At 36.6% G+C, this 14,250-nt stretch overlaps 2 protein-coding genes across 5 annotated transcripts; both read right to left on the bottom strand.

The window, feature by feature from the left end:
* Positions 1-331: 331 nt before the first annotated feature.
* On the bottom strand, positions 332-7,871 carry LOC119983170 (gamma-tubulin complex component 4). Of its 4 annotated transcripts, none has more exons than XM_038826866.1 (17): positions 7,560-7,871; positions 7,192-7,483; positions 6,945-7,081; positions 6,736-6,834; positions 5,814-5,931; positions 4,739-5,011; positions 4,416-4,496; positions 4,259-4,342; positions 4,059-4,145; positions 3,869-3,924; positions 3,555-3,752; positions 3,102-3,327; positions 2,831-2,919; positions 2,029-2,182; positions 1,075-1,197; positions 916-990; positions 332-795 (listed from the first exon to the last, which is right to left on the bottom strand). In XM_038826866.1, exons 1-16 carry the CDS (start codon positions 7,727-7,729, stop codon positions 934-936), a joined length of 2,244 nt encoding a protein of 747 aa, XP_038682794.1. In that variant the 5' UTR covers positions 7,730-7,871; the 3' UTR covers positions 332-795; positions 916-933. The 4 variants fall into 4 exon arrangements, with proteins under 4 accessions (XP_038682794.1, XP_038682795.1, XP_038682796.1 ...); XM_038826867.1 differs by having other exon boundaries at positions 332-765; XM_038826868.1 differs by having other exon boundaries at positions 332-687.
* A 2,495-nt stretch (positions 7,872-10,366) lies between these two features.
* On the bottom strand, positions 10,367-10,866 carry LOC119983132 (defensin-like protein 37). Its single transcript, XM_038826813.1, has 2 exons — positions 10,733-10,866; positions 10,367-10,648 (listed from the first exon to the last, which is right to left on the bottom strand). Exons 1-2 carry the CDS (start codon positions 10,803-10,805, stop codon positions 10,443-10,445), a joined length of 279 nt encoding a protein of 92 aa, XP_038682741.1. The 5' UTR covers positions 10,806-10,866; the 3' UTR covers positions 10,367-10,442.
* Positions 10,867-14,250: the final 3,384 nt, after the last annotated feature.

Genomic DNA, 14,250 nt, shown 5'->3' with positions numbered 1-14,250 from the left:
AAAAAAATGATTTTTTTCAGTAACGTCTGAGGAGAGCAGTGAAAGCCCGGAACAAATATAATGGGCTGGGCCCAAAAGTGTTCTGAGCCTGCCCACTTAAGATAATTTTTCCGGCCCAAGACTTTGAAAGATATCGGTCAAAAGCCTGGAAAAACTAAAATGGGCGGAGCCCGATAGTGTACTCAGCCTGCCGACGCAAATTTTTTTTTTCCAGCCCAAAATTTTCCCTCGTGAATTTTCACGTTCATCAGATAGCAAGTTTTTGCATGGCTCTTCAAGAGTTTACTACAAAGCTAGCCAACCTCTATTAAGGATCAAATGTTGAAATAGATTGTCCAACTATAATAACTTATAGCTTACTTTACTTCTCGGACGACACAAGCCACAACTACTAATATAACTTTACACAGAGGAGCTACATTTTCACATAACAAATTTTTTTCTCCATCACATGATATGTACATCCAACAACCAAAAGGCACCATCTGAATGCCAAATACTACCTAGTGGAGCCAACAGATCCACACCAGCACAAGAAGAGCTAACACCTACAGGCTCAACCATATTAGGAGAGGATGCTTCACTGGAGTCGAGAAACACTGAGCAGAGTACAAATCACCACCAAAGAAACCATCAGAATGTCGTGAGACGGTTTAGGTACTATCAAGAACAGCCAACGGACCCGCACTATCAAGCCAGCAATCAAATGGAACATACAATTAAGGAAGGTCACTTTGAATCCATCAAGCTGGATAGACTCGCACCCTTAAGCAAGTTATAAAAAGCAACACCTAACTGTCGAAAACGGCACTCAAAAATCGAACAGCAAAGTAGTTTTCAGTATATGTTTATATTTCTTGCCTCAAAAAATATAACCAGCATGGAATCACATGCTTCTTCGTGACTTGCAATTACCTTAATTCTATGGCTCACTTAGTACGTGGGTGTTGGTCGTGCTCTAACCACGTTCAGAACACCTCTAGCAGTTGCCTGTTAATAGGTAAAACCATATCATTAAAAAGGTAAGGGCAAAAGTTACAGATGTATTTAGGATAGTCTTTCATGTGGACTAACCTCAAAAAACACATTGAAATTAAGACGCAGAAGAAAACGCCTTAAAAATGGCGCACGCTGACTCCCAGCCAGCCTGCTACTGCGCAGTATTGTATACAAGGAATTTGATTTCTTGTTAAATTCCTGAAAGAAGACGATAGAATATCTGAGAAACATAATCGCAAGCCAATTTATATAGTCTAAGAACATCAATGACACAATACCTATGGGCAAAGCACATATTTTAAAGAGAATTTATTAAATCTGAAAGAGGGCCATGATTCAAAAAATTCCACAAGGGCAAGTATGTGAAAGGTACAGCTAAAGGTCCTGCTCCGACAATGAACCAGTTTGCCATGGCATCACCATAAGATAAATTGAAAGGCAATTATAGCAATAGATAAACTTATATTCATGTCAGTTAATTTCCAGGCTTGATGCCTGTCATAAATTATGACCACTCATGTTAGCAACAAAATGTAAGATAGGTCTGTGCCAAACTGTGCAAATGAGGCCCTAGCACTTTTACCGCTTCATATTAGGCAGCAACTATGAAACATTGCATATAGTGTCTTGTCATTATCAACACTACAGCTGACTGCAGCAGGTGGTACAGCAGGCTGTAGCCATCAGTATTACAGAAATGTTCCACCCCAACTATACAAGATACTGCTTGCTAATTTGGTGGTGATATTTTCAGCCATTAAAGCACCTAGACCATGATGGAGAGGTAGAGAGAAGAAAAAAAGAGAAAGAGAGGGAGGAAAATTGGGAGGGCACATCATATATGGATCAGTACTGCAAAATCCTAGCACTGCAATCTGAGTACGCAAAAATTGTTCAAGTCAGCCTCCTTCAGAGAAATCAAAACAAGATGAATTTTTCAAATGCATGTTTCTGTCTTACTCCTGCTCTCAAAGCATAGTGACTCACACTACCCTCCAATCGACAAAAGAAAATTCCATATAAAGTTACCTCTGTTATATGTTCCAGTTCAGCTGATTTTTGACTACTATCCTGGTTATCAATGATCCAGCAGAATTGCAGGCAAAGTTGCATTATGCTGTCTAGGATCCTTGACACAGAGCCAATGTCCAAGAAAGACTGCGAAATTAGAGCGGACAAATACCTGAACATAACAGCATTGAGGTGTAAGTGTGTAACAATTATATTGAACCAGCTGTCGAGAACAGTTTGATGTATATACTCTTCAGAACCGACAACAATTGTCAAGAAATCAAGACTGATGAGGTGTAACAAAATCAGTGTATTACATTGTAGAATTACTTTTAAAATTCGCAAGGGAGTGATTTGCCCATGTTGTGAACATTTGGACACCAACCATGTTAAGAGAAACAAATTTAAAACTAAACGTGATGCCTGAACGAGTATGATTCTAGAAGCTGGACAAAAAGAAGTAGAGCACTGAACTAAAAATGCTAGCAGTAAACTCATATGTGTTATCAACTTATATTGACCTTTTGTTTTACTTTATTTTCTTTATCAATCTGAAATCGCAACTAGGGGAAACCACTGCAATGGAAACTAGATGATATAAATATAATTAAATCTAAAGAAGTTTAAGCTTTTAGGATATTAATTTTTTCACACAAAAATGTGGTTGCAAAAGAAGAAGTATGTTTTACATTCAAACGAAGGTATTAGATAATTAGACACGAAATGAAAACTTGCTGGGCAACATTTAAACCTCTAGAAGCCGAAAAAAAGGCACTTTTCTGGGTATGTATAAAAGTAAGAAATCACTGTTTTTACTCACTCTTGATGGAAGCCCACAAGTTGGGTGAAGTCATGAGAGTCTTGAATGCGCGATTGCAAAGCATTCCATTGAGACTCTATCACATCCACCTGGAAGTAATCAGATTAAATGTTTGAAGGAGAAATGGTGCCAAGAAGACCCAATGAAGTACCAAAGTCGAGTGCTTTGTTCCAGGAAACTAGGATATTTGGTTCTCCACGTTTTAAAATCAATTGCAGAAAAAAATGTGAAAATCAAAGAATTCGTTTCCAATCTTTAGGATATCAACAACCTGTATATAAAATTGAAGATTTCTGATCAAGAAAGCCATATGCTCTCTAACACGCCACATTGGCCTGAAATGCTGACGTCGCTGGAGAGCTGCTGAGGAGTTTATAGGGTCTTTGCGATGTTTGGAAAAATCTGAGTGATCTTGATGCATCAAAGATGCCCATGATTTCTCCAATTCCATTTGTGTTCGCTTGAGTCGGAGCAAGTACTGGAACATCCTGTGGTACCTGGAGAGCACTTCATGTTAGCATGCATGATGCATACCAGAGGGAACGTTCAGTAACTATCAACTACTTCTGTAGTCATCATGCTTCACATGGCCTCTTCTCCAAAAGGCACAAGAGCATAAGTTTATGAACTAGCTCTAACATGATACAAAACACAAGGGAAAAAATGCCAAAGAATTATGAAACGGAAGTATAAGGCATAAATAGCAGTAGCAAAAGCATCTTACTTAGAGAGAACTTCTTGGGTAAAGAATAGTTGTAAAGGCCAATCAACAGAATACTCAAGAGCAATACCATCCCAGCCATCAAAGGACATCTCTGAAGAAGCAGTCTGCAATACAGCACCTGAGTTCCCCTCAGTGGAAGCTTTTGTCTTTGGTATTTCCACTTGTGTGGATTTCACAGCGATTCCAAATGAAGGCATCCTAACAGATATAGAAAGTGATACAGATCATTCACAGAACTAGATAATGTCACATGTCTGGTGGCAGAAAGCCTATATATCAAATAAAAATTAACAATGATTAATATAGGCTCTAACCGTAATGATACTCTTGAAAAGTAGTTGTCTTCCTCGCCAATTGTTTTTGTTGCAGCCTGCAACGCAATTACGCCAATATATTTGGTTCAAAATGTTAGTTTGAAAACATACCTAGCTGAAATAATTCATGACAGCATAATCCTACAATTATGTAATCAGAACAGCATTTTCATACTTACGCTAAACTTACAAGTTGAAAAGGGATCATCAGGTCAGCTTCAGCAGTTGACTGACGAGGTGGTAAACGCATGAGCTGTCGACTTTCCTCAAGAAAACACTGAGATTATATCATGTGCTGAAACAAGTCAGATATTTGGCACTGTTTGTAGACAGCAGATTCACATCTGATTCACTTATGAAATATGAGGATATCATAATTCCATAATTTACCTGAAAGAAGTCCCCCTTTGCCAGAAGAAAATAGTCTTTCAGGGCCTTTAGATGACCATTTAAGTCAGCACGTACAACTACAAGCTGCAGAAATGGAGTTAATAAATGAACAGATGTTCTAGAAAGGTAAGCAGAAGATACATGTCATATTCTGCACCTGCCAAAGATGACTGGCTGCAATGGCCCTGATGGAGTCAACTGCACATTCAAATGATCTTTTATGAAATTCTGATTGCTCCTGCATATGATGAATCCCTTGACTTAGCTTCAAAACTATTTGCATATGATTACAAATTTACAATGTCTGTGCGTGTGTGTGTCCATGTTAACTCAGTATGATAACCTTGTAATTGAAGTTAAGTTCAATGTGTTATGCGCATCTAACATATGCCGGATATATCTTCTATCATATATGACTCTGGAGGAAAATAGTGATGGCTCTAGATAATATCTACAATGATATAGACCAAGAAAAGGCACCTTTAGGTCTAGCAGCATAGCTTCAATCTTATCAGCCTCAAGTTGTGGAAGTAATTCATCTTCGATCTGTTTTTTGTCCATGAGGGGCTCCTTCTGGAAATGAAAACGTTCTGTAAACCATTGAATTTTCTGAGTGTGTCTTTCAATTTGTTGATTACATGCCATATCCTGATACCGAAAGGCAGGGCTTGGATTCCGGAGGACCCTGACAGCTTTACCAGCAAAAAGAACTGATTCTGCAACGCGCATGTGAATATATTCGGGGAGCATATCCTGCAGAATAAAATAGAAAGAATTAAAAAAAGACAATTCCAAAGTCCAAACAGCGGAATCTTCTTTTTCTCAGCAAAAAATGCAAATAATGCTAATCCTGGATACCAATAATAGAACAGCTACATCAACCATCTGCTTGAACAACAAAGACGAAAGTCTATCCAGCCAACCTTACTTATATAAAATCAATGCATAATAGCCATTTTATATAGTGGGAAACAATTTAGAGGCAAAATAATTGTGACTCATCTTTCAAGTTCATCAGAAAAGGCAAGATTTTCTAAAATGTCACTCATATGTGTATGTGTGTGTTTACATACCAAGACTTGAGGTTTAAAGAGCAGAAAAAATCTTACCAAGATTGTTTTTCAAACATCTACAGTCGACAGATGCATGGAATATTGGAATCCCATTATTTCAAATAGTACAAGTTTTATAAACAATAAATAACCATAGACATCTTAGCCACAACCATAAATAGCTTAGCCACAGTGGGACTACCATATTGTGAAACTCTTTATCATTATAGGTGACACCGGAATCACAAAAATCATTATATATCACATGGCAGAAAAAAGAACATAGCACCTAATAGTTCTTAAACTAATAATTTTTAGACCGTGACAGCAGCCATTGGCCACATAAGCAATATTACAACATGTCTGATGTAATGGTCTACTTAGTGACACTTAGAAAATGCAGTAATCATTGGAAAGCACCAATTACTTAAGGGAGAAAAGCCTATCTGTGATGATTGACGATAATTGTCAACATCTCATTATATTCACTAATAACATCTTACCAGGGATATATGAAAACCCAAGTGCCAATCGGTTAAAGATGTATCCGTTGACAGGCGAATGAACTTTTCTGAGATGTCTGAATGAGATGCACCATGCTCTGCATCCTGATCTTCCTGCCTAAACATTGATGAAACCCAAAAAAAGATATTGGCTTTGTTGATTCAGATTATCTGCATATGTTTCCATTCATGGATAATATTGATGACAGTAACCATTAGAACTTTCAAACGAATCTACACTTTTGTTCGTAAACATGTTTTGCCGTTTATTCTGGAACACTTCATATAGCTTTGAGATATCATTGACAATAATGAGAATAGTAACAATGACGGTGACAAAAAAAGTATTCTAGCACTAAAAACATTGCTTCAAAACACTACACTCATTGCCTGCCCAGGAATTTCAAGGGATGATAGTTATAGAATAAACAGCATGTTCCGCCAAACTTTGAATTTGCTCCAAAACATGAAACTTGTAGTTTAACAAATGTGACAATAAGTGTCATTTATTAAAGTAATTTATTTTAATTTTAATTTTGTAAGCACTTCCATAAAAGGCAAAACCAACGACTATAATCAATTAAAGGATGCCTTATTACATCCTCGTAACTTGTGACAAATCAAAGCGGCAACAACTAAAGTTTTGCTTTCAAGTGGATAAGAAGGTTACAAACAATCTGTGTGCCAAAAGAAATAGGTGCATGCTAAATTATAGAAACATTCTATCCAATATACATTTAAGAAACGTGACCTACTGTTAAAAAAAGGTATACATTCAAGATAAAGGAAGAAAGCCTAATTCGAGTTGTCAACTGGCACTAAAAGACCTCTCTGGTTGCGTCACTGTAAACTAACAATCAAACAAAATCAAAGAATCAAGATCCATGTTTGACTTGGAAAACACTACTACTGCAGAAATTACCTTCTGATGAAGAACTCCCCATGCTGGTCTTGAAGTATCCCGTAAACCATCCATGACGCTAGTTGGTTATACATTACCTGATGCCCATGCCAAAGAAGCCTATGCATAAGACAGAAATATGGCATCATCAGCTCAATTGATGATCATGAGAAAAAGAGAATGTAATTCTTTCCATACTTATTCAAATGACAAGAAACTAAAAAGCATACCTCTGAAAGCATGTTTGCAATTCTGGCACTCCACAGTGGCATCGTTTGTGTAAAAGGTTAAGCAGCTGTCCTCCACGGATATCATCACGCTCTATCTCTAGAAGAAGTTCATACAGAGGTGGCAAAAGAACGAAAAACTGAAGAAGAAAAAACACCATCCATTTAACAGCTCTAATTAAATATCAAATTAATCATAATGTCAGCACAGTAAAAGAATAATAGAAAGCATTTAGAACTCTAAACCAACCTTATTAAGACCTTGAGTTATTGCGGCCAAGATAGGCGTAGTTTCAGATAACAGTTTTTGCTCTATTTGAAGAACAGCAGACCTGTAGACTGAAAGTATCTCGACAATGCCATTAGAAATTGCCCTACGATACACACTTGCCTTTTCCTTCTTATTTTCCTGCAATTCAGAAGCTCTATCCAACGGAGACACGTTTACAGACCTTATCCAGCTCAAATTCCGAGATTTGGTTGCAAATCGATCAAGCTCTCTGTAATAGAACCCTAATGCAATCATCCTCTCAATGAGATCCCTACAAACAATTGCAATCCCACTCTGAGACAACAATTTTTAGAGAAAGCAAAACTGGTGGAGTGAATAATATATACCTCTCGGAAGGTTGGATGAAGGAGATGTCCGGAGCAAGCTTGAACGTTTGTTCGTCGGAGATTGGGGCATCGGGAGATAAGCGAACGCCGAGAGAACTCTGGTGCTCTCTCTCGTCGATTATGAGATCTCCGGTGTAGCCCAACAGTGCCAGCAAGAGCTCGTGCAACATTTCTCAAACCACAAATTTGAACTCAGTTTGCCGCGCCCGTAGTTGAACGTGATGCCACTGAGTCAAATTCGCCAACTCGGTTTTTCGCCGACTTCAGACGGAGTGTCGTATGTGCAGAGAGAGTGAATCGTCATCAACCCAGAAAAATAGTTGGGCTCGATTACCCAGGGAAGACGTGGGCTTGATCATTATAAAACAACTAGTGGGCTGGGCCTTAACAGGATTGTGGATCAGGCTGGGCTTTGAAAGGACCAAATTAGGAATGACGAATATAAATTTACAAATAGACAAGACATTAAGTTGATGAAGTTAAAATTCCAATAATTAATATATAGTATTTTTATTCGTATAAATTAATAGTAGATTTTTAACATATATTGCCAGCTAATGCAACTTCTCAATAAAATTCATCCCAAAAGAAAAAAAGAAACAACATCGAGTCAATTAAGAATATAATATGTCAAAAACACTAATTCCGTTGTCATATATGGAAAGAAAATAAATCATTTATTTAGTGAAGATTTGCACATATTCTTTTCAGGATTAAACATTTATTACTATGGATACAATCATACAAAACATTATATATATATATATAATATGTCAAAAAACACTAATTCTTTGTCATATATGGAAAGAAAATAAATTTCGTTTGATATGTATACATATTTAGTGAGATTAATTTGTGCATATCCCAGGATAACACATTAATTACTAGGGATACAAAACATTATATATATATATATATATATATATATATATATATACATATATGTGTGTATATATATGTAATTGAAGTTGGATAGTCTCCATCACGTTCGAGAACTAAGAAGGCAAGAAGAGAAGATGAAGAATACCTGCAAAGTTTCACCTCCAATGGCTGGACTCCTTTGCATTATGTTGCTTCTAATTGCTGGTAATTATCTTTTATTTCTCCCAATCAAAAATCATCTTTTATGTTACATTTTCAATAGTGATTTTTTTAAAAAAAAAAAGTAATTATAGACGGGTATATAATTCTCTAATTTACTATGCTTGATTAAAATGATTTGTATGTTATATGAATTATGGATGCGTTTTGGTCACTTGGTACTCGTTCTCCCAAACTAGATTATGGGGTTTCAACAAGCGAGGCATGATAATTTCTTAAAGTAAAACCGTGAGAGAATGGTAATAATGTTCATACGGGTAGTCGGGTATTCCAGAGCGGACAACACCTCTGAATGCAAAACGCATCCACATAAATGATGATTCTAACTGGGGTTCTTACAGGGCATACAATGGCGGAGCAACCAATTGAGGTGAATGCACAACAGACCTTACCCTTCTGCCGGTGGCTTTGCAAGAACCTCCTAGATTGCAATGCAACTTGCGTTGTCTTTGGAGCGCACAGAGGCGAATGCAGAGTCACTCAAGGAGATTACTATTGTTGCTGCTTATAGGGGCTAATCTATAGCTACCACCAGCAGAACTGGTTATTAGTTATTACATCTTTATTTGTCAAATAAATCATAAATGTTGTTCGATTGATTTGTTCTCAACAAACATAATTTGCGAACTTTTATCTTAGCTGTCGGATTGATTAAAAAATTTTGGTTCATCACCATTCAACCTGTTTCTCTGGTCCTAACCCGATTCAGTTCTTACGTTCTACGTTGACAATCATCGTCTTCCTTCAACACCTCCCGTTTCGCCGAGATCGCCCTCTCGAACGCTTCAGTATTAACAGTGACCCCATCCCTGATGCCACCAAAATCCGTCAAATTAAACGCCACAGGGCGGAGGCGTGGCATCGGCCTGGCAAGTGTCCCCCACGGGAATAGCGACAATCCGCCCACCGAATTCCACTGCCATAGAAATACATAACCAAAGGCGACGATCCAGAGAACTGTGAAGAGTCTTGTGAAATATGAGGAATTGCGGGATCCACCGCTTGAGGTCCAGCCTTTGGTGGTGGAACCGGCTTCCTAACGGCAAGTTCTCCACCATCATTTCCTTGAAGGAACAGTTAATGCTCACTTGGATCTAAATAGCAAAAGTAATGAGAAAATGGTGAGTTTGGTTTTAATCTCAACCGTTGAATAAATCTCGCGATTGAGATAAAATTGCGCAAATTATGTTAATTTATTGGTGTCCCCATAAGAGAATCTTTATAATTTTTATATATATAGTAACCAGCCTCTTTTGTGTAATTAATTTAGAAAATTTCCTCGCAACAAATACCTTAATAAATGCAATCCGTAGCAAGAACGAAAAGAATGAAAATCAGCAAATATCAATTTTTAAAACCTAAGATTCGAGAACGACAACATACAAGTTTGTCATTTAGATATTTGATATGGATCTAAACTCGAACCGTTAGGCTTACATACACAGAAATTCCTACTTGACGACATGATAAGTTGATATATCATCTCAACACACCTTCACCGGAATCATCTTCTCTATTTTGCTTTTTAGACAAATGTCTACCAAGTGGTTTATATGTGTAAGCCGAGTTCCCTACAATCAACAAAACCCTTTTCCTGAGTCTAGTGACTTGGGGTTCGGCCTATAGTACTTGAGCTCAAGAGAAACAAAATCGTGCGGGTTCGATGTATCCACAGTGAACCGAATAACCAAAAATGGATAATATTATTGACATATATGGGGTGTAGAATTATTATTCATTGATAAGAGAAGGATTATGACCGAGAATCTCATTCTCCTAGACTTAGTGAGATTTACAGAGACAGTAAAGTACTGACTGTGGAGCTGTTCTTCCACATGATCCACCTAAAGGGAATCCCATAGAGAGGCAATACTGATTGCATTCTGGGAACTTTGAACATGGGCCCTGGACTATTTTCCATTCTGGAGGGATTGTTGATTTCTTCACACCATGATCCTGCAACATATGATGTTCTCCATCACTCTGCCCTGCACAATCAATTTCTCTGTTTTAGAGATCCTGCTGATTGCAGTAGAAGAGAAAACATGAAGTTTATGAAGCAATAGTTTTACCTGAACTTATCAGAAGCAGAACAATGGATAGAAACAGAAGAAGAAAGAAGGCTTTTGGGACAAGATTAGCCATTCTACCAAGCTTTGTATACTCTGTTGTGGTGAACTTGGATGTGATGCAGATAAGACTGATAGTGCTAGGCTATTTATATCATTTGTCACGTGTACTTATCTAATCAAATTACGACTTTGGCCCACACGAATTTGTTCTCTTGTATCAGCTTCGTATTCCATAGCACTTAGGTTGAGAAAACGCATTTGTTTTGTGGGAGGTGTCTTGGACTTTGTTTATATGTTAATCCGATTATGAATATTAGTTTTTGACACTCCCTCACTTATGACCCAAGTTATGTCAGATTCAACAAGTGAACATGTATATTAGAAATTCAAGCACAAACACATTAACAAATGTTGCTCATTTTGAGCCATGGATCCACACGAATTTGTTCTCCTCGGCCTTCTCCTTATTAATGATTCTTTGACTTTGCCACCTTCCAAAGTAGCTATGGCCATTGACGGTTTGGTTGTTTGAAAAAACCTTAACATAATCATAATAACCTCTTTTCCGGATCCATCAAATCATATATTTGTCCGTAAATCAATATGCTTTGTCAAAGGTGGGTCTCCAACCCCCCCAAAAGGAGGCCTGCCTTAACTTTCGCCTGAACCTTTGCAAGTGACTGGAACCACTACGCATTTTAAAAAAATACTTTGACCATGCGCTTGCACATCCCCATTACTTTTGACATGCTCATGATTTCGTCCGCATGGGAATCTGCAATTCCTAACACCATTTTTTACTTCAATTGCCTCTCGAGTATGATTTTTAATGTTCATAATCTTATAATATAATAGATTTTAGAAAAATATGTCATCTTTAAAAAAAAAATTAATAATTTAACATGAATTTGGAGAAAAATTAGAGTCAATTAGAACAAAGAATTATTAGAATCTCTCCCATCCCGACTTTGTCTAAACAAACGAGCGTCCCGAGACAGCAGATTAGGTACTCTACCAACTCTCAGGCTGTACAAACAGGCCGCTTCCAAGCGACAGCCCAGCCTTGTACGAAGTATGAATGACAAGAGCTCGGCCCAAAGCATTGGGCCCATTACTAATTTACGAATCACAATATGTTTTTGGTATGGTATTCGTCTTGTCCCAAGACTGGTCACAGTTGCACATGTACCATAGATTTCCCTAACAGAGTACTATAAAAGACTTTGCTAGACTAATAGTGTCAATTAAAAGATATAGGGTTAAATTTTGCGAAAAACAAACTGTGCATGATTTTATCTCATGAGATAAGTAATAGTTGAAAGTTTATTTGAGGTCTTTAGCATCTGACGGTTTAACTTATCACCGCTCACTATTTTTTCTTCTTCATTTTGTAAAATTGCGACACAAACAAAGAGTGAAACAAAAACACGATAGACTCACGAGAGTCGGAGAGAAGAGCGAGACATTCGTTTTAATGTTTTAAGTTTCTTAAGATATTGTTTGTATTAAAAATCAATGTGTGTATTGTGAGATTTAAATATTTAGTAATATATTTGATAATTTTTTTTCCCAAATTTGAGGGTGGGTTTGAATCCACCCTGGGATAATACTAAATCCATCCCAACAAAGAGTACCCATCATTCTTGTCTTTAACAGTATGGCAAATGCCATATTATGATTTAGGATTATTCAATGTATGATTTACCAATGATGCGGTGTACCAGAATCAATAGGATGTTGTTAATTCACTAATAGTTGGTGCCAATACATGGAAAGTTTGGAATTCAAATTTTAAAAAAAATAAATTATACTAATCGCATGTGAATAAATAAATAAATTTATTGCCAATTAATGCAACTTCTGAATAAAATTCATCTAAAAGAAAAGAAACACCATCGAGTCATTATAGAATATAAAATGTTAAAGACACTAATTCCTATCATATATGGAAAGAAAATTCTTTCTTTTCATATATATATATATATATATATATATATATATATATTTATTTATTTATTTATTTAGTGAGATTTGCACATATCCTTCTTAGGATTACACATTAATTACTATTTATACAAAACATTAAAGATATATATATTTATTTATATTTATATAAACATGAAACCCTAAAGAAAGATATATATATATATATATATATAATAATTCTCCTATGTGAACCAAAAGTATGAATCAACTTTGTGAACCTATTTTTCAACCGTAGATGTGATGGGTCCCACAGAAAATTTATGGTCCCCACTTTGGTTTTGTTTTATTACAACCATTGGATTTGAAGTTCACAAAGTTGGTTCACATAGAGAATTATTATATATATATATATATATATATATGAAGAAAACCGGCAATGTTTCATCTCCAATGGCTGGACTCCTATGCCTGGTTTTGCTTCTAATTTATGGTAATTAAATTTTATTTATCTCAATCATAAATCATTCTTTATGTTACATGTTTTCAAAAGCTAAAATGAAAAAAAAAAGAAAAGAAGAAGAAGTAATCTTAGACTTGTATTTAGGTCTCTAATTTACTATAATTTATTAAAATGATTTACATGTTATAAATTGTGGATCCATTTTTCCATTTTTTGGATTAGTTGGTCACTTGTTTACTCATACTCCTAAACTAAAGAGATTATGACTTCGAATGAGGAAGGCGAAATAATTTTTTGAAATAAAATCGTGAGGGGAGGACATGAATGGCCATAGAAATACCCGGAGCGAATAATACATTTGGCTGTAAAAACGCATCCACGTAAATTATGATTTTAATGGGTTGTTATAACGTATACAGTGGCAAGGCAACCAATTGAGGTGAATGATCAGCTCTACTGCATCTCGCTATGCTCGGAGCACCCAGATTGCAATGAAACTTGCATTTCCCTTGGAAGTGGGGTGACAGAAGGCTCATGCATAGTCTATGAAGGACAAAACTATTGTTGCTGCTCGTAAGCTAGCAGGACTGTTGCATCTTTATTTGTCAAATAAATGCTGTCGGATTGACTGTTGCTGCTCGTAAGCTAGCAGGACTGTTGCATCTTTATTTGTCAAATAAATGCTGTCGGATTGACTTGTGCTCAATAATATCTATGAATCAGTAATCAGCCTCTTGCGCACAATTAACCAATAAAGGGATTGGTCGCTTTCCAAATTGATCACCCAATGTTCAAACGTTTCATGTCAGTAACTTAAAATTCATTTCGAGTTATTATATTGGAATAAATTTGAATTTTAGGTTATCAATGTGAAATGTTTGGGTATGGTCCATTTACAGATGGAACCCTCGAATTGGGTGGAGTAGGTGTAAGACGGTGAGAGGTAATTCCCAACTGGGCCAGGCCGCTTCAAAGCGACAGCCCAGTTTTGTACGAAGTATGAATAACAAGAGCTCGGCCCGGTTTCCATGTACCCAAGATTGCTAACAGAGTAGTACAAAAGACTCTGCTAGACTAATAGAATAAAATAAAAAATCAGAACTAATAAAAGAATTGAAAAATGAGCACAACT

This window comes from Tripterygium wilfordii, chromosome 17 (genome assembly GCF_013401445.1).
Source record: "Tripterygium wilfordii isolate XIE 37 chromosome 17, ASM1340144v1, whole genome shotgun sequence".
Lineage (NCBI taxonomy): Eukaryota > Viridiplantae > Streptophyta > Magnoliopsida > Celastrales > Celastraceae > Tripterygium > Tripterygium wilfordii.
The sequence above is the reverse complement of the archived record's forward strand: the minus strand, read 5'-3'. Positions and strand labels throughout refer to the sequence as shown.

Bases quoted from the DNA above. Each gene is read 5' to 3' on its own strand.
- LOC119983170 (XM_038826865.1), bottom strand. From the start codon at position 7,729: ATGTTGCACGAGCTCTTGCTGGCACTGTTGGGCTACACCGGAGATCTC. The intron at 4,343-4,415 runs GTGCAGAATATG...CCATTTCTGCAG, and splicing joins CAGCCAGTCATCTTTGGCAG to CTTGTAGTTGTACGTGCTGA. The intron at 4,146-4,258 runs GTAAATTATGGA...ATATAATCTCAG, and splicing joins CAAAGGGGGACTTCTTTCAG to TGTTTTCTTGAGGAAAGTCG.
- LOC119983132 (XM_038826813.1), bottom strand. From the start codon at position 10,805: ATGGCTAATCTTGTCCCAAAAGCCTTCTTTCTTCTTCTGTTTCTATCC. The intron at 10,649-10,732 runs GTAAAACTATTG...TTGATTGTGCAG, and splicing joins TCTGCTTCTGATAAGTTCAG to GGCAGAGTGATGGAGAACAT.